This window comes from Prinia subflava, chromosome 3 (assembly GCF_021018805.1).
Source record: "Prinia subflava isolate CZ2003 ecotype Zambia chromosome 3, Cam_Psub_1.2, whole genome shotgun sequence".
NCBI classification, from domain to species: Eukaryota; Metazoa; Chordata; class Aves; order Passeriformes; family Cisticolidae; genus Prinia; species Prinia subflava.
The window spans coordinates 24,681,837-24,708,253 of record NC_086249.1 but is presented as its reverse complement, the minus strand read 5'-3'; the positions used below and the strand labels follow the sequence as shown (position 1 = coordinate 24,708,253).

At 40.3% G+C, this 26,417-nt stretch overlaps 1 protein-coding gene across 8 annotated transcripts in view; it reads right to left on the bottom strand.

Annotated features, from left to right (window-relative positions):
• Positions 1–26,417, bottom strand: part of DLG2 (discs large MAGUK scaffold protein 2) — a 994,479-nt gene that overhangs the window by 410,103 nt on the left and 557,959 nt on the right. Inside the window, exon 1 of one of the 8 annotated variants that reach the window (XM_063394416.1) lies at positions 5,688–6,454. The exons of 4 other annotated variants lie outside the window; for them this stretch is intronic. In XM_063394416.1, coding sequence (XP_063250486.1) covers positions 5,688–6,005 — 318 coding nt within the window. In that variant the 5' untranslated portion in view covers positions 6,006–6,454. Of the gene's footprint in view, positions 1–5,687; positions 6,455–26,417 lie in introns of those variants that run through there. 3 more of the 8 variants (XM_063394415.1, XM_063394411.1, XM_063394409.1) reach the window with 3 other exon arrangements.

Sequence of the window (26,417 nt, the reverse complement as noted above, 5' to 3'; positions counted from 1 at the left end):
TTATGACTGAACAATCAGCAGGAGCCAAATAATGTGTTATTGAACTATAAATCATTACTATCATTGGTAAGTACAGTACATAGTGTATCCACTTCCATATGTGAAGGAGAATACATGGAGTATCTTGCACACAAATACTGTCATGATCTGTGTAACCAATTTCTTAAATTTCTTTGCTAACACTTAATATTATGTATTATCAAAAATATTAACACTGATAAAGACCTGATACAATATTGTCTAACAATTGAAAGAATATCCACTTTTCTTTCACCACCAGTGGCCTTTGCAAAGCAATACGACATTATCAATCAAGGCAGGGATTGCTGAATTACCTCCTGTGAGATAGTAGAAAATCTTGAATTACTGACACACCCCCAAGTTCCTGAATCTGAAGACCACTAAGCCTCAGAACTAACACTGGTGTTTTCTTTTTCCTTTCCTTGAAAAAACCAAAAAAACCACAAATACAACCCCCTAAAAACACCCTCAAAATATCCTAAAAACCCCAAAACAAAGCACCAAAAAATGAACTTCTATGTTCAGAGGGAAAGTCCTACTGTGACCTCAGCATATTTAGTTTCTGGAGTTTCTGGCCTTTTCATTGCATACCATCCAAATTGGAGTCACATGAACAACCATTAAGCTCAGGAAACACGTTTCCAAACAATTACAGAATCACAGAATCACTGAGGGTTGGAACAGACCTCTACGATCACCAAGTCTAACCATTAACCTAGTACTGCCAAGCCCACCACTAGACCACGTCCCTATGCAACACATCTATGAGCTTTTTAAATACTTCCAGGGAAAGTGACTCTACCCCTTCCCTGCGGTAGAGGGTATGCCTCATTTCATGTTACTTCTTCCTACATCACTAAGGAAATTGCTGGCCTCAACAGGCTAAGCTTTGATCTCTGTTTTATGCTAAACATAACTGCTATGAATTCAGCAGTAACAATGATTTCCTGGGTTTGGTAGAAGAAATAGGTTAAACATGAATGCAAAAATCAAAGTTTCCTAAAGCAGCTGTCCTGGGAGAGAATCAGATCTGAATGCCACCTAGAATGGTGCAGGCTTCTCAAAGCCCTCTGTCAGTGAGAGGGACGAGATACAGGAATTGTTAGAACAATATCACTCATCTTCAAAAGAATATGATAACAGCTTTTGTATTTCTGCATTTGTACATCACTTACATAGCAGCTGCACAGATTGCTGACAATGTCTCAATTAGCTCACTTCTATGAATGCAGCACGAGGATCAATCCAAGGAAAGATGCTGAATTAAGAGCTGTCATCTAAGTCCATTGATAAGAGCATACCACACTGAGAATGGAATATGAGCTTTTTTCCTCATGAAAAATTGCCCAGCTACTCCTATCAAAACTTGAGCTCAACTTACATCATCTAGCTCTCAATAGCTTGAAGATTAAAAAGAAAAAAGTTAAAAAGTCAATTATTGCTGTTTATTTGCTGTTTAACTGCTATTTTACTGGCACTTGAACACACTAGATTCGAGTGAAAAGCTCTCCCTTAGCTCACTGAAATAGCCTGATGTAACTTTATAGCCAGGAGGGACTTGCCAGAAGAACGGCCAGTTGCATGTGGGAATCTGTGAACTGAAAGGAGTGATCTAAGCTTTCAAAAACACAACCCATGATAAATCATTTCTTTATACTGCTGGAAGAGCAGTACTCCAAGAGAGTAAGCATCTCTTGGAGTAGACCTTCTGCATTAGTACTGAGGCAGAATGCCTTGAAGCAAGCTCTCACTTCATGCCACCATGCAAAGAGTTCTCAAGTGAAATACTAGAATTTCAGCACCAGCCCCAAAGGCCTTCAAACACAAAGGATCATTCTCAGGAGATCCTTCAGAATCTGGCTGCCCACTGCCCTGTTGAAGTCATGCCACATCTATAGCCTCGGGTTTAGCCCACAAGCCTCTACCAGGTAACAAAGAACACCCGTGAAGCTATTTCTGTTAAAAGAAGAAACAGTTTCTTCTAAAAGAAACTGACTACAAAAAAACTTTTCTGATATTGATTGTAAAAAAAAAAAAACCCAACCAACCAAAAAAGTCATCAAAGCTGATATTGACAGTAAACTATTCAAAAATAGGTGAACATTTGCAGTTTTATGGAACTTTTCAAAGCAAAGTTCATGTATGCACTTTTGAAGATGACACATTCAGGATACTATCTGCTATGAGATGATTTTCTTTGAGAACATTTCGAAACAGAAGGGCCAAAAATTTTATAGCAAATAGTTAGCGAAATTTCAATGGACTCCAATATTGTCTTCTGAAACAGCAAAGATGGAAATCTACTTCTACAGCTTCCTTCCCCCTCAAGAGGATAATCTTGAGCTCATGGAATCCAAAGACTCATATTGGGAAAATGTTCAGAGGAGGACCTCTTTCATGCAGACCACACAAAGTAAAATTTATGCTTTGGACTTCCTAAATCAAGAACAGCAACTCAGACTCTGGAATTTCCTCTTCAATCCCTCTGTCTGCACAAAGAACGTGTTCATTACACAGCTTCAGCTAAACATACAATTCTAATTTAATCAATTGCTATATTGTATGTGCCACCAATCAAGAGGTGTCTACAGGGAAAGTCCATCCAATGTTACAAACCAAATCCCATGTTAGAATGACCCATGGAAAACACCAGGTCACCACCTTGCCTCTGCAAAGCCCTCTTCCACCCTCAAATTTTGCTCCATCTCCCACAGCATAACAGTGACCCGAAGTACAAAATCATTGAGTGAATCACACAAATTATATAATTCCATGATACTAATGCTGATAAAGATATCCAGTGCACTGCAAAGACATAAAAAATATTTCCAAGCAAGCAGGACATTTCAAACTTGCCTATTAACTTACTTTTCTTCTTACTTTCCCCCTGTCACTTTTTCTCTTAAGTAAAGCAACAGAACTGATAATGTGTTTGTCAAAAAAGAAATGGAAGTTAAAAGCCAACTTTGGTCTTGGAACCAAATTTCCATCTAAACATGATTTCAACTGACTTTCAAAATTAGGGGGTATTTGGTTTGCGGCTTTTTGTTGGTTTGGTGGTTTTTGGGTTTTTTTAAATTCCAACTTAATTTCTATTTGGATATAAAGAGAGTATTTTTATACCTACATTCGGACATTAGGAGCAAACACAACCATGCAAGCCAGCAAGGCAGAATTTCTAAGACAGTTGAAGTATCAATAATACCAGAATGTCACTCTTTGCTCTGGCATATCACAGAAGAAGAAACTGGTAACAAAAATGGAGCCGTGTACTTCTCAATAAAATCAACATTTTTGTCTGGATCAGGATGCCAAAGTGCCTATTAATAACAGCTGTCAAGTACACACTCTAGGAATGAAGGACCTGTGCATTTAATTTGGTACTGCAGTACTAATCAAGAAGCAGTTTCACCAAGTGTTATGTCTTTCCTATGTCTGAAGAACGTAGTCTCTCTCAGAAGAAGTCAAGCAGAAGAAAAATCTGCTCAGAACTTTATGTAATAAAACACTCCACCTTGGTAGCTACCAATGTCTCATTTATTCTCACATTTACATATTAGAGGAACATTTAAAATAAATTATTTTCTTTTTCTTCCTTAGGCCAGCATATGTAACTGTTCAACTATGTCTTTATTTTAGCAAGAAAGAAAGATTTCCCCATCAACATAGCCCTCAAAAAACATCACTGACTCCAACTTGTATCCCCAAACTAGGGAGCAATAGTAATGCTCCCAACAGCCTTGCAATGTTTTCTCATATTGTTTCTATGCAATATCATTGATGATTTTCTAGGTGCACGTACCTACAACAGTACCCGTATACACACACAAATGTACACACCCTCCTCCCTTCCTGCTCATAGCTTACACAATGCTTACTTTGCACAGAGAAAAGGAGATTATTATTTGAAACAAACCATCTCTCAACTCAATGACACTGAAACCACCAAGTATTTGCCCAAGTACATCAGTCCACCTCCAGACACAGTGATAAATTCATTATAGACAGAACCCAAGAAAGGCACCTTCCTTAACAGAGTGAGATAGCTGGCATTCAGAACACACAGTAAAGAAAGTTTCCAGAGCAAAGTTCTGCATTAAATATAAGAAGTACATAAACCTGAATAATTCCACATTATCTAAACACATGAGGATGTGATCACAAAGGTATTAAAACTACTGAAATAACTCTACAATACATCTATAACACAAATATGGAAGTAGTCTTAGAAGGGCCTTTTTGGTTTTTTGGGATTTTTTTTAATAATGCTCCTACATCTTCTCTTTATAAATTCTATACCTTTGATATCCAAAAAGCTCTTTCATTGAAGGTATTTTTTCCTTCAAGATTTTTCAAAATCAAAAAGAGCCTAAAAATATTCAGAGCTTTTTATAATTCTAATTTGGAAAAAAAGTCTAATTTGATGCTTTATATGTTATTTTAACATTGGCTTTATTCCAACATAAATAGCTGTATTTGCCTTGTATAGGAAAGAAAATATATAAAATATATTGTAGTCATGTGCAACATTTCCATCACTCAAAGATATAACAGAAAGCTTAGTTTTCCCACTGGATACTAGATTTGAAAGAAAAGAAAAAAGAAGCTTTTATATAACAATCACTTCCAGTCAACAGAGCATCACTTTTTCATACCATAAGACAAGATAAAATACAGCTACACTATCTGACAGTCCTTTGCCTTATTGCTTTTCTGTACAGTGAAAATATATTAAAAACCATTTCCATGAAAGAATCGATGTAATCTCTAGAGAGGGTGCACATGTTCAGTGTGGGCTGAGGCTAGTTAAACTCTAGAGTACACTACATCAGTAAGTGAAGATATATTTCAAAAACTTATTTCAGCAATACATTCTGCCTTTTTTACTGTGAAATGCTGACAAAAACATTTGATGTTGCCGTGATAGAAAGCCTTTTTGAATAAGCTGGAAGCTTTCTGAGTGAGACATGAAAACGTGAATCAGTGGAGGTAGTTTTAATGCTTTTTAGTATTAACCATCCTATGAGTTTCACTGAGATTTCTATTTCACAGTGGTGGGTTTCAGTCTAGTTGGTTACAGGTAATTGTACACATCATAGATTCTGCTTGGTTTGTATTTGAAAATACACTGCCCCGCATTTAAATAAAAATCTACAGATTCGTGAAAGCTAAAGAGCTATTTCATATTTATTGAGGTTTTCAACTACATTTGAAGTTCCAAAGAGGAGAGGGAGGTCATACTTTCTCTTATCAGTAAATCTAACACCCCCTCCCCCACGCTGTCTCTTAAAACATTATTTTAACCTCATGCGATATTTGAAAACAAATAGTTTACAGAAGCTCCCAAAATCCATTACACATGGGAGACAAACACATCAGTTCCATACAGCACAATGGAATACGAAGCCTGCAGAACCTGGAGGCACAAACCAAAACATTTTAACGAGAAAACCTTTCCAAGAACAGCCCACAATTTTCATAGGCAACAGAGAAGCAATATTCAAACACAGATATAACCACACGACAGCTTGCCCTTGCATATCAAATTTCCAGAACAAACCACTAAACACGCATCAAAGACACACCACAAAAGTTGTCGACACCACCGACCCTCACTTTCCCTGGAGCATCCTCTGAGTCGCTCGGACAGAGAACAGTCAGCTCACCTGCACCGGGGGAGCCCAGCCGTGGGCACAGCCGCACTCTGACCACCACTGCCCCGGGCTGCCCTGCGGCTGGCCCGGGGATTTGGGGGGGCTCCTCCGCACCGTGTCCCACACGGGGACCAGCCTGCCCCCGCCGCGGCCGGCGCCCGCGGCTCCCCGGCAGGGCAGCGCCCGAGCGCCGGGCTGCAGGCCGGGCGGGGGCTGGTGCCAGCGGCAGGGGCACTGGGCATCCCTGCCCGCGGGGGGCACGCTCCTGGCCCCGGCCGAGCCCTCGGCGCCCCGGCCGCAGCTGTGCTGCCGGGGAAGGTGCCCGTGCATGGCGCGCCCGGGGCTCGCCCTGCCCGCTGGGCATGGACGCGCTGCCGGCGGCGGGGGCGAGGCGCGGCGGGGCCCGGCCGGCCCGGGGGCAGCGCTGGCTGGTGGCCGGGCAGCGCGGGCTGGTGGCCGGGCACGGCCGGGGCGGGCGGGGGCCGCTGCCCAGCAGCCCCGTGTCAGTGCTGGACTCCACTCGCGCAGCCACTTGACAGCATCCCCGCTGCAGGCAGAAGCAATCAATGCTCTGCGCGGCTGGGACGCACGCCTGCATCCCTTTCTGGATGACAAACCACGGGAAGGGGGGGAAAAAAATCCAGCAACAAAGAAAAACCACTCTTGCAATTTTCAGGAAGGTTTAAGTCATTTTCTGCCTGACCCTGGCACGAGGCACAGGCACCCTGCTGAAGCACATTTATATGTACAAGCTTTCCAGGCGAAGCGCTTTCTTGTGGAAATAGCATCTAGACAAAGTACTGAAAAAGATACTCCTTTACCAATGATCCAAACAGACGCGGGAGTGTTTTTTCCCTGCATGCCTGAAAAGACCTTGTCAACAAAATTGCATCAGAAGATGCAAATGACAAGTCCGGGAAGAATGTTATCTGCCCTAAATGCTAAACCACAGCATGAATGTCGGTCTGTGCTAATGTGCACAGGCTAGTATGCACAAACACCGCGGAGAGAGCAAGAGGCTGACTTGAAAAATAAAGCCAAAGAGACCTATGCCACAGATTAACAACTCCACAGAATCTTATATATGTCATGTGACTGTATTTTTTGTGTGTAGATTCTGATTGATCTATCATTTTCTCTTCTGTTTTTCACCCCTTAAAAATTCTTTGGTGCTTGCCAATAACCTTCTGTACAGAGTTTTGTGTAAATCCCCTCTTGGGTTTTTCTTCCTAATACAATCTCTTTTCCTTAAATTATCTTGAATTCTTTCTTTGCAAGTATTTTCTTTTGTTTCTTCTCATAGAAGTGACAGAAGTGTAAAGTGAATAAATCTGGTCTGATTGTTCCAGGACCTTGAGATTTTTAGGAGCGTTCTCCAGTCTCAGGTACCTAAGTCCTTAGGCCTGTAAGACACTCACTGGATCATGGACTTGCATATGTATATACTTTTTTTAGACTTTCTTTAAGCATATTTTAGGTACATTTGACCATAGGAGATAAATTGATTTCTAAAAACAAATACAGGAATGTGTGACAACACTTTTTGGTCTGTTGGTGTTCAACTAGGATTTAAGTATAGACAGAAATTAAAAATAATTAGTAATACATATTTTTATTAGTTTTATTATTACAAAATCGAAAACAAATCTACTTTCAAAGACAGCTATGACTATCTGCAAATATGCTTTCAAGTGAGATAAATGAATTTTCACAAATGCGTTGATGCAAATAAACTTGATTCAGTTATTTAATTCCTCCTACATAGCTAACCTGAAATTCCTAAAAACTTAGATATTACTAAAATGCAAATCAATAAACCCTGGCAGTAATTCTTGATTTTTTTTTTTAAAAATGGCAATGCTCTAACAGTGGAGAAAATATTTTGACAACACTGTAGTTCAAATTGCTGCATGTGAAACTCACATCAGTTTTAGCTGTATTTCCATTCAAGGTGCTTGTCCCAGTTATACTAAACTGATGTGATAATGCAAGGTTTATTCAGAACTTCACTGAACAGCCAAAAGCGTACACCGCATACTCTCACATAACAAGAACTCACAGAGCTTGGCATAGAATTAAGGTCACTTCATGTTTGAAAAAGAAATATTAATGCACTTCTGAACTGCGAGCGTAGATGTGGAAGCCAGCACTTAAAAACCTGAGCTCAGGGAGTCTACAAGGAAATCATTGCTACAATAAAGTAAATGTAAAGTTACATAAGCCTGAATCCATCTTTTGCAGTTTTACTCAAGCACAAGAAGTGAAGGTGTGCAAGCTGTCCAGAAAGCTGCTTTCCTCTAGGGCTCAAGGGACATTCAACCCTGAGCCCCTAAAAACTTGTCTACCAGAAGGCAATTCAAGTCATTACTGCACCACTTCCAGCAGGACTACCTCGATTACAGAAATATATATATTGACATTATGTGAAGCTATAAATCATATATGTATAAAATCATAACATACTTAGTTATATACTATAAATAAAAAGCAAAGAACTAATAAAGCCAAATTCAGTTTTTGTTTCCATCATTGTAGACCTGTATTAGTGTTGTCCATCACCTTGAAACCATCAGCCTTTTGGTCACACTGCAAGCTACCAAGCAAGTTCACACCAAACTATCCCAATGCTATTCCAGCTTTCTCAAATGCCAGTCAGAATCTTCAAAAAAAAAAAAACCAAAAAAACACTTTAATAGATCTTTCAAAGCTGTTTGGAGAAATCTGGATAATTGCAGAAGTAATGAAAAAACTCAAACAAATTTTAAAAAGCTGCTCAAAATAATATATAATATATGTAAGAATCAGTGCAAGCAATGGCCATAATAGGACTGGGGAGTGTAAAGAATCTACACAATCCAATGACCAGACACAGTCTGTAGAGCACCTACACACAGAATTTGGGGCAAAGTCAGCTGTGCCAGAGCACTAAAATGTCTGTCACAAACCTCCCTAGCCCTACATTGTAAAGCAGTGGATGACCTTTTAGCAACCTTAGCGTACCCCAGCCAGAACAATGCAGGACTACAATGGCATCCTTTTGACTGTAACATTCATGTTAAACAGTATATTTCAAATAGCCTCTTATCAGAATGTAGCAAAAGGAGGTGGGGGGAGGTGTTTCTAAGGAATTTCACACCACTGAACATAGCCTAGAAGCGCTGGGTAGGTCCAGGGTATTTCATACTTTAAAAATTAGTAAAGAATTCCTACAAATAAATTATTTTACTGCCAAAACTTTTTTTTAAAGGTTGTCCCTGCCTATGTGAGAAGCACTTGGATATGGGATGCATATGTGCAACTAATTGCCAGACAACATGGGAAGATGGATTCAAAAGATAATGCAATTTCATCTGCTGTAATTGAACCGTTGTGTTAGAGAGGATGGCACGCACCTCTGGATGAACTTGGATTAACACATGGCTCAAATCCACATGCCCAACTGGAATCCTAATTTGATAGTAACTGGTGCACAAAGCAAAACTGAATACTGTACGATACACAATGTGAACTGTGTTTGACCCAATACTGTTGTGGGAAAATCTCACTAATTTTCTTTTTAAAATATTAAGTAGGCATGACAAAATGGAGCAAATAGATTTAGCTGATATTGTACCAGCACAAATAACTGTAACTGGATTAGAGCAATGTTGGACATACACCAAAAATAAATGCTGAGAATAGTTTGCTTCAGGCAAAAATGTGCATATGGGAAAGAAAAAGTGCATATGGGAAACAAAAATTATTAATAGAGTTCTGAAAGGGAAGCTACAATCACAGGCAAACACGATTTAGACATAGTAACAGATTTTTCCCTCCAACCAAGAATGCAATGTTATGCAACTATTAAAAAGTAGAGAATAAAAGAAGAGTAAAAAACATGGACTGAACCAACCTATTAGAGACCCTAAATTTCCATAAATCCTTTTTTTGAAGGAAAAGTAGTATGAACAATTACTAACACAGTAGTGAATCTACTGAAAAAAGTCAAAGGCAATTTCTTTGTAAGTTTTTTGTTTGGTTTACTGGTTACTGAATGGTAATCTTGTATAGAAATAACATTCTCAGTGGTGACATGGGCTAGAAGGAATGGTGGTGATTAGTCCAAGATCAGGCCAGGAGCCAACTGATCCAGCATAAGTCATTGCTACCATGGAAATTCCTACCCAAGGTACCTTGCTACCCAGGAAATCTTGGACAGATAATTTGATTTTCATAACTATTCATATGCAAAATGAAAAAGAAAAAAAAAAAAACCAACCCAAAGCAAAGAAACAAAACCAAAAACAAAACCAGCAACACTTTAATGAAACCAGAAAGTAAGAGGTGGGGAAAGACACAGCTGAAATAAAACAACTCAGCTTCTATTTCAGGTCTATCTACTCCGCTCTTCCTCTTGGTATTCAACACAAGAAGCATGCAATAGTACAACACCAAAAATAAAACTGTAGAAGAAGAAAAATATAATAAAAGACAGCTATTTAAAAAAAAAACACCATTAAGAAAATCTACCAATGATTTTCAAGAGTAATATTCTGCTTACTTAAAAAAAGAAAAGCACGATCCCCATATCCTTTACAGAACAGGATGGCCCTCAATCTTGGAGGTTTTGCAAAAAAATATTAGCACTGAACTGAGACACAGTTGCTTGCACAATGTATCTGTCTGCATGAGCAAGGGCATGTTCTTTTCATTTTTATCAGAGGCTAGAAGAGCTTAAGGAGCTACAAACACAAACATATCCATTTTCAGTGTTAGCTGCATGTCCTAGGGTTAACATAAGGACAATCATTTAGAAATCAAGATCCAATGAAAGAGAAAAATGACAAGCGTTTGGAAGGGAACTATATCAAGAGAAGAAAACAACCCTCAGCTGGGAATATTAAGTCATAGTCAATCATGTCAAAGCTGGTGGAGAACAGCGCAGCAGGTTTACCAATTTCACATCCAAGTGAATCAAAGAGTCATAAAATTTCAGTGGACTGAAATACAAGAGCATTTCCATGCCAATACAGGAACTTCCCTTACTGAACCTGCTATTTTCAGGTAGAGGTGTTGTGCTGAATTCAGCTGGAGTAGAGGTAATTTTCTTCCCCATGACTGGTATGGGGCTGTGTTTTTGATTTGTGCTGAACACAGGGTTGATAATTTAGTTCAAATAATTGATAACATTTTTGTTATTGCTGAGCAGGAATTACACAGAGCCAAAATCTTTTCTCCTCCTCATATTGCCACAATGGCAAGGGAGCTGGGGATGCACCTATTTACAACAGGTGATTTTTGATTTAGAAAATGAAATTCAACTATACCGGGTCTCCATTCAGGTAGAAATGTAAGCAGAAAAGTATTCCATGAATACTCAGCATATATCCATAGAATGAGCTAATCAGGAGCCTTATTACAGTTATATTGCAGATACATGCACAGTGTGAATTGTATAAAGGAAGAGGACAATGTAACCGAGCTAGAATTTTTATTCCAATGCTGGCTATCCATATAGAAAATACAAATGCCAATTAGCTGGCTCAGACAATCTTTTTTGGGTGTAGTGCCTATGACAATATCCTTTCTAACTGATTACTTCCCATTAGATTGATTTTGAACGAACTTAATTTTATGAGCACACAATGGGAAATTGCTAAAAGCAATTTGTGTTATGTTCTTAATATATCTTTGAAGAGTTTGACACAGTTCTGTCACTGTCTTGTTATGGGCCAGTTATAAGCTTCCACTGCAGATGAATGGAAGGCAGAAAGATGTGAGTACACATCACAACCAAAAAAAGGACAAGTTTAAAACATACATTACCAAGAATTCAACTTACTAAGCTCCCTCTTCAGCCTTTGGAAAGCAAAGGCTTAACAGAATATCGTGAACTTCAGAACAAAAGCAAAACCATTTGATGGAACATAACTGATTCAATATTAAAAGAATAACAAAAATCAGTTTCTCTACAGTTCATACATGGCCACCCTTGAGATTTCACTTCAGTTGAAAACATTATCTAAAAATGTTTCCCAAGCAGAAATATGCTAGCACGTTTTTGCAAAGGAATTACATACAGGTCAACGTGCTGTGTATTTAAATGACGGGCACAGTCCCTGAAACAAGAAAGGGTGATTTGGAAGCAAGATGAATCCCTGATGGCTCTATAATGAAAATAGCTTTACCCATATACACAGTTGCTCTAAACTGTCTTCACTACTTGGAAGAGTAAAACCAAGCTGTACCAAGTGACCTCAAAGGCTGGACCCATTGCTCTCTGCTTTGAGGAGGTTTTTGAGCTTAATGCAGGATGGACAAGGTAGAATTCTAGAGTCTGTCTTGTATAGTAGGTCAAACCAGCCACAATTCTCAGGCTAGCACTGCACAAATAAAGGAAAGCAAGCTAATGGCTAAGATAAAAAGTAGTTTCTTCACATAAATCGATGTAAACACAGCCTGCTATTCATAGCTACATAGTTTTAAAAAGAGAAGACCTAATTGTGAGGATGTTTTAGCATCAGAAATCCAGGAAAGACACCCTCAGTTACAAGACATGAATTCTCCTAGAACCACTTGCTGTATGAGGAAAATAATCTGTTCTACATAACACAACCACAAAGAAAGCACATTAGCTTCTGAAGGAAAAAATTATTATTTATTGTCAAGTGGCAAATTACATTTAGGTAATTCAAACAAATCTGGCCTCCTTTTCCTTTTGGTAGAAATCTCAGATTTCTTTTCTAATTTCAGATGGCAAACACGATTGGAAGAAATAAGGCCACAAAAAATGAGCTACCCAAAACTGAAGCCTTCACAACTTAAAGAATCATTGAATTATCAAATGATTAGAATTGAAAGGGACCTTAAAATTCATCTAGGTTCAACTCCTCTGCCATAGGGAGAGACAGCTTCCACTGCACTTTGCTCAAAGCCCCATCATCCTGGCTTTTACCACTCTCACCACACAGCATCCACAAGCTCTACGGGCAACCTGCCCCAGTTCCTCAGAGTAAAGAATTTCTTAACCATAGCTAACCTAAAACTGCCCTCCTTTATATGTTAAGGTTATTCCCCCTTGCTCCATCACTACCTGCTGTTGTGGTGTGTCCCTGTCCATCCCTCTTGCACCCTTTTAGGTCCTGGAAAGCTACTCTAAGGTCTTCCAGAAGCCGTCTCTTTTCCAGAGCACTAACTCTGACAGCATGCATTCACCCCCTGACTAACTTAGCAGCTGTCCTCTGCTCTTGTTCCAACACGTCCATTCTTTCTTGTGTTGTGGATCCTACTCCAGGTGGGATCTAACTAAAGCAGAGTGGGGGGAAAGACAATCCCTCCCTTGCCCTACTGCCCACACTGCTGTGGATACAGCCCAGGATATGGTTGGCTTTCTGGGCTGTGAGTGCACATGGCTGGGACATGTGGGACTTCTCATCCACCAACACCCCCAAATATTTCTCCCCAGGACTGCTCTGAGTCCTAGTTCTCGTCCAAGCTGTACCAATACTTGGGATTGTCACAACCCATGAGCAGGACCTTTCACTTGGCCTTGTCGAACTTCAGGAATTTGCAGACCCACCTCTCAATCCTGTCAAGGTCCCTCTGGCAACCCTTCCCTCCAGCATGACTACCACACCACACAGCTTGGAATCATCCACAGGCTTGCTGAGGGTGCACTTGAATCCTCTGGCCATGTCACCAGCAAGGACAGTGCTACAGGCTGACCTCTGGAGACACCACTGGTCACTGCTCTCCACTTGGACATGGAGCCACTGCCCACAGCTCTCGGAGTCTGACCTGCCAATCAACGCCTCATTCAGTGAGTGGTTCATCAGTCAAACCCACATCTCTCCAGCTCAGAGACAAGGTTATAGGATAGAAGGATACAGGGTAGAAGACAAGGCGGATTTCACAGAACTATGGTCTGCATTCCTAAAGGTGAAGTAAGGGCAAATCAAAGAACAGTTGAGTAGTCATGTACTGACAATGCGTATTGCAAGGCTTTTGTTTTGCTTAGCATCATTTATTAAAATACATTCCAAGATTTAGCTAAACAAAGCTGCTCTTTGGTCAAATAGCTCTCACTCTGAGAAACATTCACCTGAATTACTTTCAACTTCCATCTCCTCGCTTTCACCCATTTATTTCTATTCTCTAATTTTACTTCATCATTCTTTATCCCTCTCAGTAATCACGAGTTTACAATGAAAGGTTCCTGGGGTTTGTTAGTCTGCTTGTTCAGTCTATTAACTAGTCTCTCATAGGTCAGCTCCAAACCATAAGCATTCAATTTTTTTCTTCCAGTTTTATGCAGTCTAAAGAGGATTAGACCTTTGCAGGTTTGTGTGAGAGCAAGCTGTTAGTGATAAATTAGTGACCAGAGCACTATGACAAAAAAACAAAACCAAACAAAATTAATAATCTCTGGAATACTGGTAGTACAGATTTATAAAAACAGTCCACACACTTACAGGCTCTTTGCAAGACCATTCTTGGCAAACTATAATTTCATCAATGTCCTGGAGTAAGTCAGATTAATTTAAGAGAACCTTTGTGCAATTTGGGTTTTTTAACACCACATGCTACACCTTAAAACTCAATCTCTTTATCCTTCAGTAAAGAATGTGGTGTTGATACCATGCTATGCTATAGAATTTTTTACCCCCTTTTGATATGTGTTAGATTTGTGTCCAGTTTGACTTCAATAACATTAGTTTACAAGTATATTACAGCAATACTCCATGGCTTTTCTTCTCTGTAGTGTTTCTTAAGAGTATGATGCACCACTATCTTCATTTATACAAAGGATTTCATTTTATGTACATAAATCATATACATATATACATACACATTACTTAAATTCCATAAACAGAACAATGTTAGTTGTCTCAAAGTGAGAAATGGAAAAAAATATTGTAAACAATCACTATAGTAAAGACGAAATGTTCCTCTGAAGTGAATTGTTAATTCACAGAACTTAGTCACTGTACAACAAAACTTAAATTGGCAGCCTCGTTGGAAGTTATGGTTATAATTCTTCTATAATGTATATATAAATATAGCTCAGGAGATGAAAATAAATTAACATGGATTGGATGGTATCAGGAGAAAAAAACATTGCCATTGGAAGGTACCTCTGGAAGAGTGGACAGCACTTTTCCTGAATTTTTGTCTCAGTACCACCAAACACAGTGAATGAGTCTTTATTAAAAATAAAACTTTGCTCGAATGTGAAAGTGTATTTTTAACTAGTTCATGATGACATGTTCATCTTTCATTTCAATCAGACATAATTTTGTTCCCTTATGACTAATGACTGATTAGTAAATTGCCTTTATGCCAAAATAACTGTTTCTAAATATGTTCTTAAATAGATATAATGATTGCAAAAAATTACAACAGGAAAAAAATGCATTTATCAACAACTGTGCTCCAGATCACTTTCAGCTAACGAATGTGGAGGCTTGTGAAGGCAATACAGAAAGTTTTAGAGAAGAGTTCAACGAAAATTCATCATTAGGAAGAAATAAAGAACTATAACTTAGTGCTTCTCAGACAGTATTTCAGAGTAGTGAAACTGAGCATACAGTGTTACTTACAGTAAAAGCTATTCTCTTGAAAGAGAGCTACTGGAGTGCTACTGAAATCAAAACTAGAGCTGGACATTAAAGGTAACAAAAAAGCTTTCCAGAGGTACACCAGCAACACAAGCAAGACAAAAAGAAATGTGGGGGTATAGTGACAAAGACGTGGAAAAGCCTTCACTGTGAAGTGATTCTGCTTTCTCAATGTTTATAGGCAAGTTCAGCTCGCCAGTTTCCCTAGACCCTACAAGGACCAGTAGAATTCAAGGCTGGAAGTGCTACCTACAACACGAAAATATGAAGCTAGAGACCACCTAGGTAAATTGGATGCACAGAAGTCCATGGAACTGGATGGGAGTTCTTCAAAAGCGCTTATGAAACTTGCCAACATTGTAGTGAGACCTCTCTTGTTGTTGTAAGGGCGTGGTGTCAGGAAGAGCCTTGACAACTGAAAAATACAAATATTGTATCCATCTTCAAGAAGGGTAAGAGGAGGATCTGGGGAACTAAAAGGTGGGCTTCTTGATTTCAGTCTGTGGGATGGTTACAGAGCAAATTAAAACAGAAAGTTCACAGCCTGGAGGGAGCTTTGGTCTACTGATCAGCATCTCTGTCATTCATAGGAATCTTGATGAATTGGAGAAGTACACTTGAATAATCTTCATGAAATTCAAGGAAAGAAATGTGAAATCTGGCACCTTGGGAAGAATACTCCCATGCAACAGAACTGGCTGGGGACTGACTGGCTGGGAGCAGACTTGCAGAGAAGATGCTGAGATGGACAGCATGGACAAGTTGAACAGGAAGCAGCAGTGTGTCCTCACAGCAATCAAGGTAAACCATATAGTGGTCTGCATTAATGGGAGTACAGGAAGACATCAAGGAAAGTGAGAGTTATGAAAACACCTCTGAAGTACTATGTCTCTTTTGGGCAGAAAAAGAGAGATGAACAAACTGGAGTCAAATGAAGAGCATCAATGGACTGGAGCATGTGATATCATTTGAGCCAGAAAAGGTGCTAAGGAACAAATCCAGCTGACCATCTGTGGTTATTGTTTTAAGGATGGCACTATAACAATGACATGGACTCTCAGGCTTATTACAGCAAGTGAGAGTGATCTTTATTCTTCAAACCCCTCTTTTTACACAGTACTTTGGTACAATGACTATGACTGGTCATTTAGAGCCTACACCTCTTTGTAAACATCTTTGCCAGTAAACAAGTTAGAAAAACACCACCTACTAACTGTTTTTCACCTCCCAAGGATTATGTGGATTCCTCCTTAGGATTTTCCTAGGCTGGAATCAGAGAGTTACTCGCTTGTCTTAGCCAGTGCCTGAAGCCTAAAATCTGACCACTGTCAGTTCCCACAACCATCTTCTTCAATGTATGGTTACAGACAAGCCAAACTTCAGATAAAAAGGCAAAGGCAACTCAACACAAGCTGCAGAAAAGAAAATGTGATTCAATGTTAGAGGAAAAAAAATACCATCAATGTGATCCGAAACAAGTTTCCTAGCTTATTAAACCACTCATGCTTACAGAAGTGCTGCAAATGCTTCCTTTGCTCAACAAATGTCCCCTAGCACATCTTTTGATGTTTGACTGGTCAGTTAGTCTTGGTGTCTCTGCTGGAAACACCCAGCAAATATAAATCACATAAGAAAATTACTTTAATGTAAATGAAGCTGATTGCTTTGTAGAAGGGACAATTATTTCATATTTCCAAAATTAAGTTGAGTCAGCTCAGTCTTGCTTACCTGACTATTTCCTTCCAACTGTTTTTTTTAAAAAATACTAACTGCAGATCTTGGCAGGTGAAGACCAACTATTTCACTCTGGAAAATCCACACTATGTATCTGCCAACTAGCAGAATGTGAGAAAACTGAAGAAATTATAAAAAACAGAAATCCAAAATAAATCGGCCTCATACTCATTATCCTAGGACATCCAACGTGGCAGAAGAAACCGCTAAATTGCATTAAATACTAACAGTCTGTTCTCTTTCAGAAAAGAAATAATACATTTTTGTCAACAATGTTTGGCAGCTGTTAGTAGATTGTCATGGGATTAGGTGTTTGAAGTTTGCAGGCAAAGTATCTGTTTGACAGAGTTGAGGGTTTAATTGCAAGTTTTCTAAATCCTTTATTGTTTGCAGGACAATGCACCTATAACCAACAATTTAAAACCAGCAGGATTGTCTGAGCCCTGAAGGACTGTGAGGCTGATTGCCCCTGTCCACCTTCCCATGTGCTACCCTCACTCCCAGACCCCATTTCAGCCCAGTCTGGGGCCACCAGTCTCAGCTCCAGGACTGCCCTACATGTAGCATGTGGTCTCCACTACAGCTACGTTCTGCCCAGTCACAGCTCACAAATTTAAGGCATCAGGGAATCAGGAGCACAGACACAGTTCCTGGAGGACCTGCTGTTAAGGAAACTTCCCTGTCTGACCATACAAGAGCAATTCAGACAGCCACACTTGCTCCACCTGAGCTGAAACCTCTGCAGCAACACACTCCTACACCCAGCCAGCCACACCAGGTTTCCTTACCAGTTCCCCATAACAGTGTCTCAGCTATCCAGATCCTTAAAACAATTTAATCTCGGTGCAATGAACAACAAAATAACAGCCTGAGCTGCTGGCTTTGAGGAAGGAACCCAGACAATGTAAAAAACCCTGGGCTTTTACCCCCTATGTTCTAAATGCTGAGAAATCCGGAGTCATTGGCTCCTGCTGTGTCCAGTCACTGGGATGGGCCCCCACAGGTGCCCTTCAGCTGTTCACGGCCTCTTGGCTCAAGCCCCCGCCCCCAGAGCTCAACCTGCAGCTCCAGCAGAAGCTCCACACTGAGCTCCCTGCACTGAGCGTGTTCCTCAATGCTGCTCCTGTGTTTTCTGTGATATTTGAGGACACACGTGCATAATTGCGAGTTACAAATGTTGTGTTCCAAGCTGAAAGCAACCTGGGTAGATTTAGAAAATATTCAGACATTTTTCTCTTCTCACAACAAAATAATTCACAAAACTTTTACAGGCATAAAATCATTTATGTTACAGCTGGAATTTTGGCAGCAAAATTCAAAAACCAATTATCTACATAAAGGCATGCAAATAACTTCTCTGTTGAATGTCTTCTATGACCTTCAATTATCTTCATGATTTTTCTCTTCTAAGGCATTTGAGATTCACTTTTCTTTGTACAGAAATCATTTGTAAAGATGCCAGCAGTGTTTTGCCAATATATATATGTATTTGCCATCCAAAAGTAATCTACATGCCCAATTAAAACAGAAGTTCATATTTAATCAATATTAGAAGTTAATATTTTGCCCTTACTGAAATAGGCTGTCTTCTGCTTCAGCTAACACAAAATACACACCATGACTCAGACTGTATTTGATTACACCTGTTCAAAACATGAAAGCAAAATAAAAGCAATGTTTACATAACTACTGGAAATTGGATTTCATTTTCCACAGCAGCCTATATATTCAGACACCCAAGGTATGGTGTCCATGGAGTCTAACAGTCAGTCTTGAGCTTACTCTGGATTTGACTCAACAGATTCACAAGTCCAACAGATCTTGACCTAAAACCAAACCTTTCCACTCTTCAGAGTATCTTAGTCCAGTATCCTGAACAAGCTGACCATCAAAACCAGACAATCCTGGCCAACAGTGATGAGACCCTCTGTGTTGAGATACCTGTCTTCCAATGAAGTAGATACAGCACAGCAAAAAAAAAAAAAAGAAAAGATCTTACCCTTAGTAAGAGAAGCCTGACAGTGAGTGCAGGATGTCTTGCCTAAGCTCATCTTGGCTGATTTTTAGCATGGTCAGTAATGATAGCAAAGCCTAGCCATCAGGTACTTATTCCCTGAACCCAGCCAGATTCATTTTGGCTGACAACAACTCTTTATGGATGGAATTGCCTGTGACTCTAACTTAAATGTGTCATGGAAGAGAGCAGATGAACACCAGAACTCTCAGACTATAAATATTAAATCTAAAAATAAATAAACAAACAAACCAAGACTTGATGATCCTCGTCACTTCTAAGCTAAAGCTGAAAACACTTGACATTGATTCCCCCATTCTCAAACACACACCTTCCAGAATCTGAGTCCTACCCTAATCCCTTTGCTAAAAGGTAGACTGAAAGTTGTTTCATGTTTTTCCATTTTCTAAGCATCAAAACACAGACAAATAAATACTGCAAGATACATTCTGGTTTCGACAGGAAAAAAAAAAAAAAAAAACCACACACAAAAAAAAAAACCCACACAAAAAACCAAAAAAAGACAAAAAAACAAAAAAAACCCCCAACAGACAAACAAACAAACAAAAAAAACCCCACCCAAAATAAAACAAATCATTAAGTTGATCCATCATTATAGACTTTTTTTTTAATGCCACCACACAACATCTGGGATGTACTCTACTTCCTTAGGTAAAACATGTAACATCAATAAATTCCATGACATTTACTTTGAACTTCACCTCCAAACTGAAGTGACCAACCAGACTCTTCCTCACAGGATCAGGAGAAATGATCAGGCACACATCTTTGTTTTCTATGTGTCTACATGGACAGGTAATCAACATATGGGCTGTGTTACTGTGTCTTTTAAACCTCTCCTTGTGAGATGAATTCAGCCACCTCCAGAACCTTTTCTAGATTAAAAACCATTCAGCCAAATCTACTGATGTTAACAAATAGTTCAAGAGCAGTCAAAAATATATTTTCTGGTAGCCTCCCTAGTTACCAATCGAACAAAACAGCTCCAGTTGAGCTGCCATGCTTTCTGTTTACTCCTGTCAGCAACCCAAGGACAGTGTGAGCATGGTTTCATGCAGACCCGCTCACAGGATCATGGAATAGTTGGGGTGGAAAGGAACCAGCACCAACCAGAGGGGAATTATCATCTGCAACCTGCTGGCTCGGCTCAGAGCAGCCTGGGGGGCTCTTGGCCTCTCTTACTGCAAGGGCAGGTTCATGGTCAACGCGGTGCTCACCAGGACCACCTGTTCCATCTCTGCAGCCAATTCACAAACAGCATTCAGCCCCATGCAACCCCTTGAAAAACTTCATGGCACAGCTCTGCTCTCAGTGCGGGTCCAGCATGGAAGTCAGAAACGGCTGTGTAGGATTTGCCTGACTGATTAGAGTATTCCTCTGCTGAGGGAAGGAACTGGGTGCCAGTGTCGCTTAAAATAAATAAATTGATAAATCTCATTTGCAATCTTCACATCTCTTTGCTTTGACCGTCAAACATCTGGAAAACTGTAAAACGATAAACCTAGAAGTCTGGAGTGCTTTGGGATTGGTGCATATCAGGATACATGAAAGAATTCTGATAGTAGGACCTTAACAGCTGGTTCCAGTCATCTAAAAAGGGGTTAGAGAGAGAACCTTGCTTCTCAGTGACCTAGAGGGCTCAGCATAAACCAGTGGGCTCAAACACAGCAAAAAGATGAATAAATAGCACATGGGTTTTTTCTGGGACTGTGGTATTTTAGTTGAACTAATCTGTAAGAGAAATGCTCACCACACTCACCAGCTAGCCAACACTGCCTATGTGACAATTATTTTCAATTACATTTTTTTCCTCACAAAAGCTTTCAATCCATCTGTAAAATGTAAATATATCATAACATTCAAAAGGCAGCAGTTCAGACACAATTAAGCTTCAATCCTGAAAAGTAATTAATTTCCTCTCATAGTTTGAATCTAGAAAGTTGGTGATACAGAACAGCCCACTTACTCAATTTATAATAAGCAAAATTTATTCATTGAGGAAAGGTCCCTATTTGCTGTGACTTTAACCCTGTCTCACAAATGGCTGAGAGACACAATGACCAGAACAAAACTGGGCTTGACACTGAACAGTGCACTGATCTATACCTTAGCATGTATGCACTGCCCAGGGTAGGGCTGATCAGAAGGGACAGAGAATTAAAGCTCTGTCTCCCTGCCCGTATGCAAATAAACACCACATTTAAACAGTTCAGAATCTGGTTTTTAGTATTCCTGTCTTTATTGCAGTCACATTTCTGCTTCTAAAGGCAGATCCCGTTGGATTCTAAATCATTCTGATTGTGGTAATTTCCATATTTTACTAGACTTTTTGCAGTTCTGTAGTTATTGATGTTAACTACAAAAAGAATAATCCCCAGTTTCTCCAGTAATGAACCACGATTATCTCCCCAGACCCTGAGGGTGACTTTGAAAAGAATGTTAGTTATCTCTAATGGAAATATGTAAACAGATGTTATATTTGTCATCTGATTATGCTTTCCAGAATGATCGCTAAAGTCACTTACCCATATGGAATGTCATATGTACCTACTGCTTAACTGGGCAAAGCATATTCCTTGGTCTGAAGAAAATATGTAACTTGTGATATCTTAGGAACAGCAAAGAGTATGATTTTTTTTTTTCCTTTCTCTTTGGAATTATATTGGGGTTATCTGGAGGAAACTGTTTTCAAGACTCCTGTCTCATCTGCAGCACAACAGTGTGTACAGACAACCCAGATCTTATGGATATGACTTACTTATTCTTGTGCCTGCTGGCTTTGACCAGCTCTTCTGGCAAAGTGTTTCTATGTTTCACTAGGGAAGCCATTTAAAATAACATTATCACCTGTGGTCATTGCATATGCCTAGCTTTCTCACTATTGAAGTTGAAAGCTTTGGGTCTAATTTGCAACAAGATCAAAAAAACCACCAAAAAATGCATCTGATGTCAACATGAATTTTCTCATACACTTCGGCTGCTTTACAAGGCTGAGCAAATACTGAATTATCAAGCATGAATAAATCAAACATTCAAAATCAGTGTGAAAGTGAGTTTAGGCTTTCAGTTTGGGTTTGTTTGTTTGCTGGTTGGTCTTTTCTTATTTTCCTGTGCTCCAATTTGCCCTAGAGTTTGTTATCTGAGTCATTATGTTTCCTCTCTCTCGTCCTGGTTCCCAGCTGCACTATCCTTATCCCATCTTTCACAGAACCCACCAAGACAGATGGGTTCATATAACCACTAATGCCCAGTTTCAAAGCTACTCCAACTCAAAATGTGGCTGTGTTAACACAGACCTGTTCCCAAACTCATACAGTCTGTTTCTCAGTCAGACTTATTGTACTGTGGCATAGAACAGAAAGACTCTGTGCTTTCAGTTCCAATAAACATATACACATCCAAGGATGGAGCGACTTGTTATGGCAAAAGGCTAACTCATCTTGAAGCTAATCATGCGTAATCCCTGGGAAAATAATACCCATGCACTTTGGTTAGCAGTGGGAGCAGTAAGAACGTTCAGCATGTGCAAGAAAAAATAGCTCTTTGAAGACTTAATTATTATCGCTAGCAAATATATGGAGAGCCTTTGTGAATTCTGGATTGTAACTCAGCCAAATTTGTTTGCATTTTCAAAAGCACCACCATTAAAGAAAATAATCTGGCTCTTCTGGAAGTGCTGGAATGTCAGGAATACAGAAACATCAGTCCATAAATGACTAAATTATTATGGATAAAAAATAGTCAGATCAGCTAGCTTGAGGCAGACACAGAACATGGAAAATTTTAGCTTAACATTTAAATTTTTTCAACGTTACACACTGAGAAATGTTTGTACAGACAGAATCAAGCCATTCTAATAGTAAAAGATGTTATCAGTTCTGCCCACCTTTGCTGGTTTTAGCTGGGCTAGAGTTAATTTTCTTCATGGTAGCTGGTACAGGGCTGCGTTTTGGATTTGTGCTGGAAACGGTGTTGGTAACACAGGGATGGGTTTGTTACTGCTGAGCAGAGCTCACACAGAGCTGAGGGCTTTGCTGCTCCTCACCCACCCCACCAGCGAGGGGGCTGGGGGTGCACAAGGAGCTGTGAGGGGACACAGCCGGACAGCTGACCCTGACTGACCACAGGGATATTCCAGACCACAGGGATATTCCAGACCACAGGGATATTCCAGACCACAGGGAGTCATGCTCTGCAGGTGAAGTCAGGGGAGAAGGAGGAGTGGGGCACAGCTGGAGTGATGATGCTTTTCTTCCCAAGTTCCCATTAGGTGTGATGGTCTGCTGTCCTAGGGATGGCTGAACAACTCCCTGACCATGGGAAGTGGTGCATGAATTCCTTGTTTTGGTTTGCTTGCACAAGCACTGTTTGATTTATGTGCTAAACTGTCTTTATTTCAACCCTGAGTTGTCTCACTTTGACCTTTCCAGTGCTCTCCCTGGAGAGGAGCTCCCAGTGAGGGGAGTGAGTGGCTGTGTGGGGCTGAGCTGCTGGCTGGGGTGAAGCCATGACAATATCAAATTCAGCTGTGACAGCTATGATGTAATAATTACTTTCTCTGATTAAGTAACTTTGGTTTTTACTAAGTCTATAATTTATCTCAACCAGAGTTTTGCCTTGAAATACACTTAAACATTTCCTATTTTTATTTTTTTGTTATAACATCAGCAATAAAAAAAGAAATGTAGAGTCTTTTCTACATCTGCTTGATTCAGATTCCCAGACAGTGCTGCGTAAGGTACAGGTTTCTTTGTCCTCACGGCAGCTTTTCCAACTGGTTCTGCTCTCTTCCACCTTCACCTTTCCCTTCTTCACTCTCCACATCTGTTTCAGCCTCTAATATTCAAGCTTCTGATTATACTTCCATTCCCCTAGCTGAGACATTGCAACACATTTTTTCTATTATAAGTATTTCTGTCATAAGAGAAAGGCACTTCCAAGCCTCCTCCTGCTTCTTGCTCTCATTTTGATATTTCAGGTACCAAGAAATACATTTTCAGACCTTCACCAAGAGATTCTCTACTGCAAATTATTAGCAGTTCTGTTACAAAATGCTTCAGCATCCACCTGAGAGTTGGTAAACATATTAAAGAAGAAGATATGCTAGCCAAGACACTTTCAAGTTCAGCTTGAATGGTGCTGTAAAGGAGAAACAAGCCACCAGTGTATCTATGAGTGGATCTAGCAAATTTATGTTAATTAATTTTTGTACTTCATTAAAGAAACTAGGATTCACAATTTAATGGGCCTTGGATTTTACTTCTCATCCCTGTCCTGTGACAGTCATAAGTATCTTACTGACAGTATCAACCAAATTATCACAGACTTTCATTCATTATATTCTTGTTGAAATTAAAAGTAATGAGGTAAAGCACATAATGAAAACAGCAAATAAATAAACATGGATTAAATGTAAAACACATTAGTCCTTTTACAGCCTTTAAAATAGGACTTTTTTTGAAGGTTACCATTAAGTAAACATTATCTAGTAGTTCTGTTAGAATCACAGTATCCTGTAATGGTTTGGGTGAAGGGACTAGATCATCCAGTTCCAACCCCTCTGCCATAGGCAGGGAACCTTCCTGTTGCTCAGAGGCCTGTTCAGCCCGTCCTTGAACACTGCCAGGAATGTGGCATCCACAGGTTCTCTAGGCAAACTGTTCACCACCCTGACAAAGAAGGACTTCCTCCTAATACCTAATCCAAGTCTACCCTCTTTCTGTTTAAAGCCATTACCCCCTGTCTTACCAGAATAGGCCCTGCCAAAAAGTTTGTTCCCATCTTTCTTATAGGCTCCCTTTTGGCACCGGAAGATGCCATAAGTTTTCCCCAGAGCCTTCTCTTTTCCAGTATGAACAACTTAAACTGTCTTAGACTGTCCTCACTGGAGAAGTCCTCCAGCCCTCTGAGCACCTTTGTGGCCTTCTCCAGACTTTCTGCAACACATCCACATCCTTCTTAGGTGGGGGGGTTCCACACCTGGACACATCACTCCAGGTGAGGGTCCCACAAGAGCGGAGTAGAGGTGCAGAGTCCTCTCCCTGGCCCTGCTGCCCACACTGCCCTGGGTGCAGCCCAGGACACGGTTGACTTTCTGGGCTTGTGAGTGCACATTGCTGAGACATGTTGAGCTTCTCATCCACCAACACCCCCGGATATTTCTTCCTGGGACTGCTCTCAGTCCCAATTCTCCTCCCAGCTTGTACTGGTAGTTGGGATTGCCCCAAGCCATGTGCAGGACCTTCCACTCGGCCTTGTTGGACTTCATGAGGTTCATACAGGTTCATCTCTCAAGTCTGTCCAGGTCCCTGGGGATGGCATCCCTTCCCTCAGCACTCAGCTTGGTGTTGTTAACAGGCTTGCTGAGGGTGCCCTCAATCCCCTGTCTGTGTCACCCACAAAAGATGTTACACAGCACTGATCCCGATGCCAGCCCCTGAGGAACGCCACTCATCAGTGCTCTCCCTTTGGACACTGAGCTGCTGACCTCAGTTGCCGTGGTTTAGGAATACTCCCTAATTTAGTTCTTCCACTGAGACTCTTCAAACTACGTGCCCTATGCTTGCTCCCCCTTTCTCCTTCTGTCTGTGGCAAGATGGAGTGGAGAGCTGGAGGCATGAAAAGGTAAAGATCACAGGTTGAGAAAAGAACAATTTGCTGGAAATAGCAATGAGCAAATAAAATGAACAGTAACATGACAGGGGGTATAAGAAAGAGGTGAACAATTCATGTGGAAACAACAATACCCAACTGCTCCCTTGCAAAGGACAGAGATGAGACTGACTAGCAAGCAGCTCCCTAGCTCTTCCTTTTGTCTCTTTCTAAAAGCAGGGGTTATATTTCCCCTTTTCCAATCAGTGGGAACTTCACTAGGCTGCCAAGACTTCTCAAATACGATGAAGAGTGGCTTAGCAGCTTCATCCACCATTTCCCTCTGAATCTGGGGATGCATCTAATCAGGTTCCGTGGAGTTTGTCTTCTGCAACTTATGTGACTTGGGTAGCTTTGCTGGAGCACTTGCAGTGATGCCTGAGGCAAAGAAGTCATTCAATACCTCTAGCTTCTCTATATCCTGGTCTCCAGTTCCCTTCTGGAGAGAGCCCACATTTTTCCTGGTATTCCTTTTATCACCAGTGTACCACTAGAAGCTTTTCTTGTGCCCTTGTCATCCCTGGCCATATATAAATCTGTAAATTCTTTAGCACTCCTAACCTGATTCCTGGCTGCTTGGACAATCTCTCTGTATTCCTCCCAGGCTACATGTTCTTGCTTCTACCACCTGTAGAATTCTTTTTTGGTTTCAGTTTGTCCGTGATCTCATTGTTCATCCATGCAGACCTCCAGGCATTTATGCCTGACTTCATCTTTGTTGGGGTG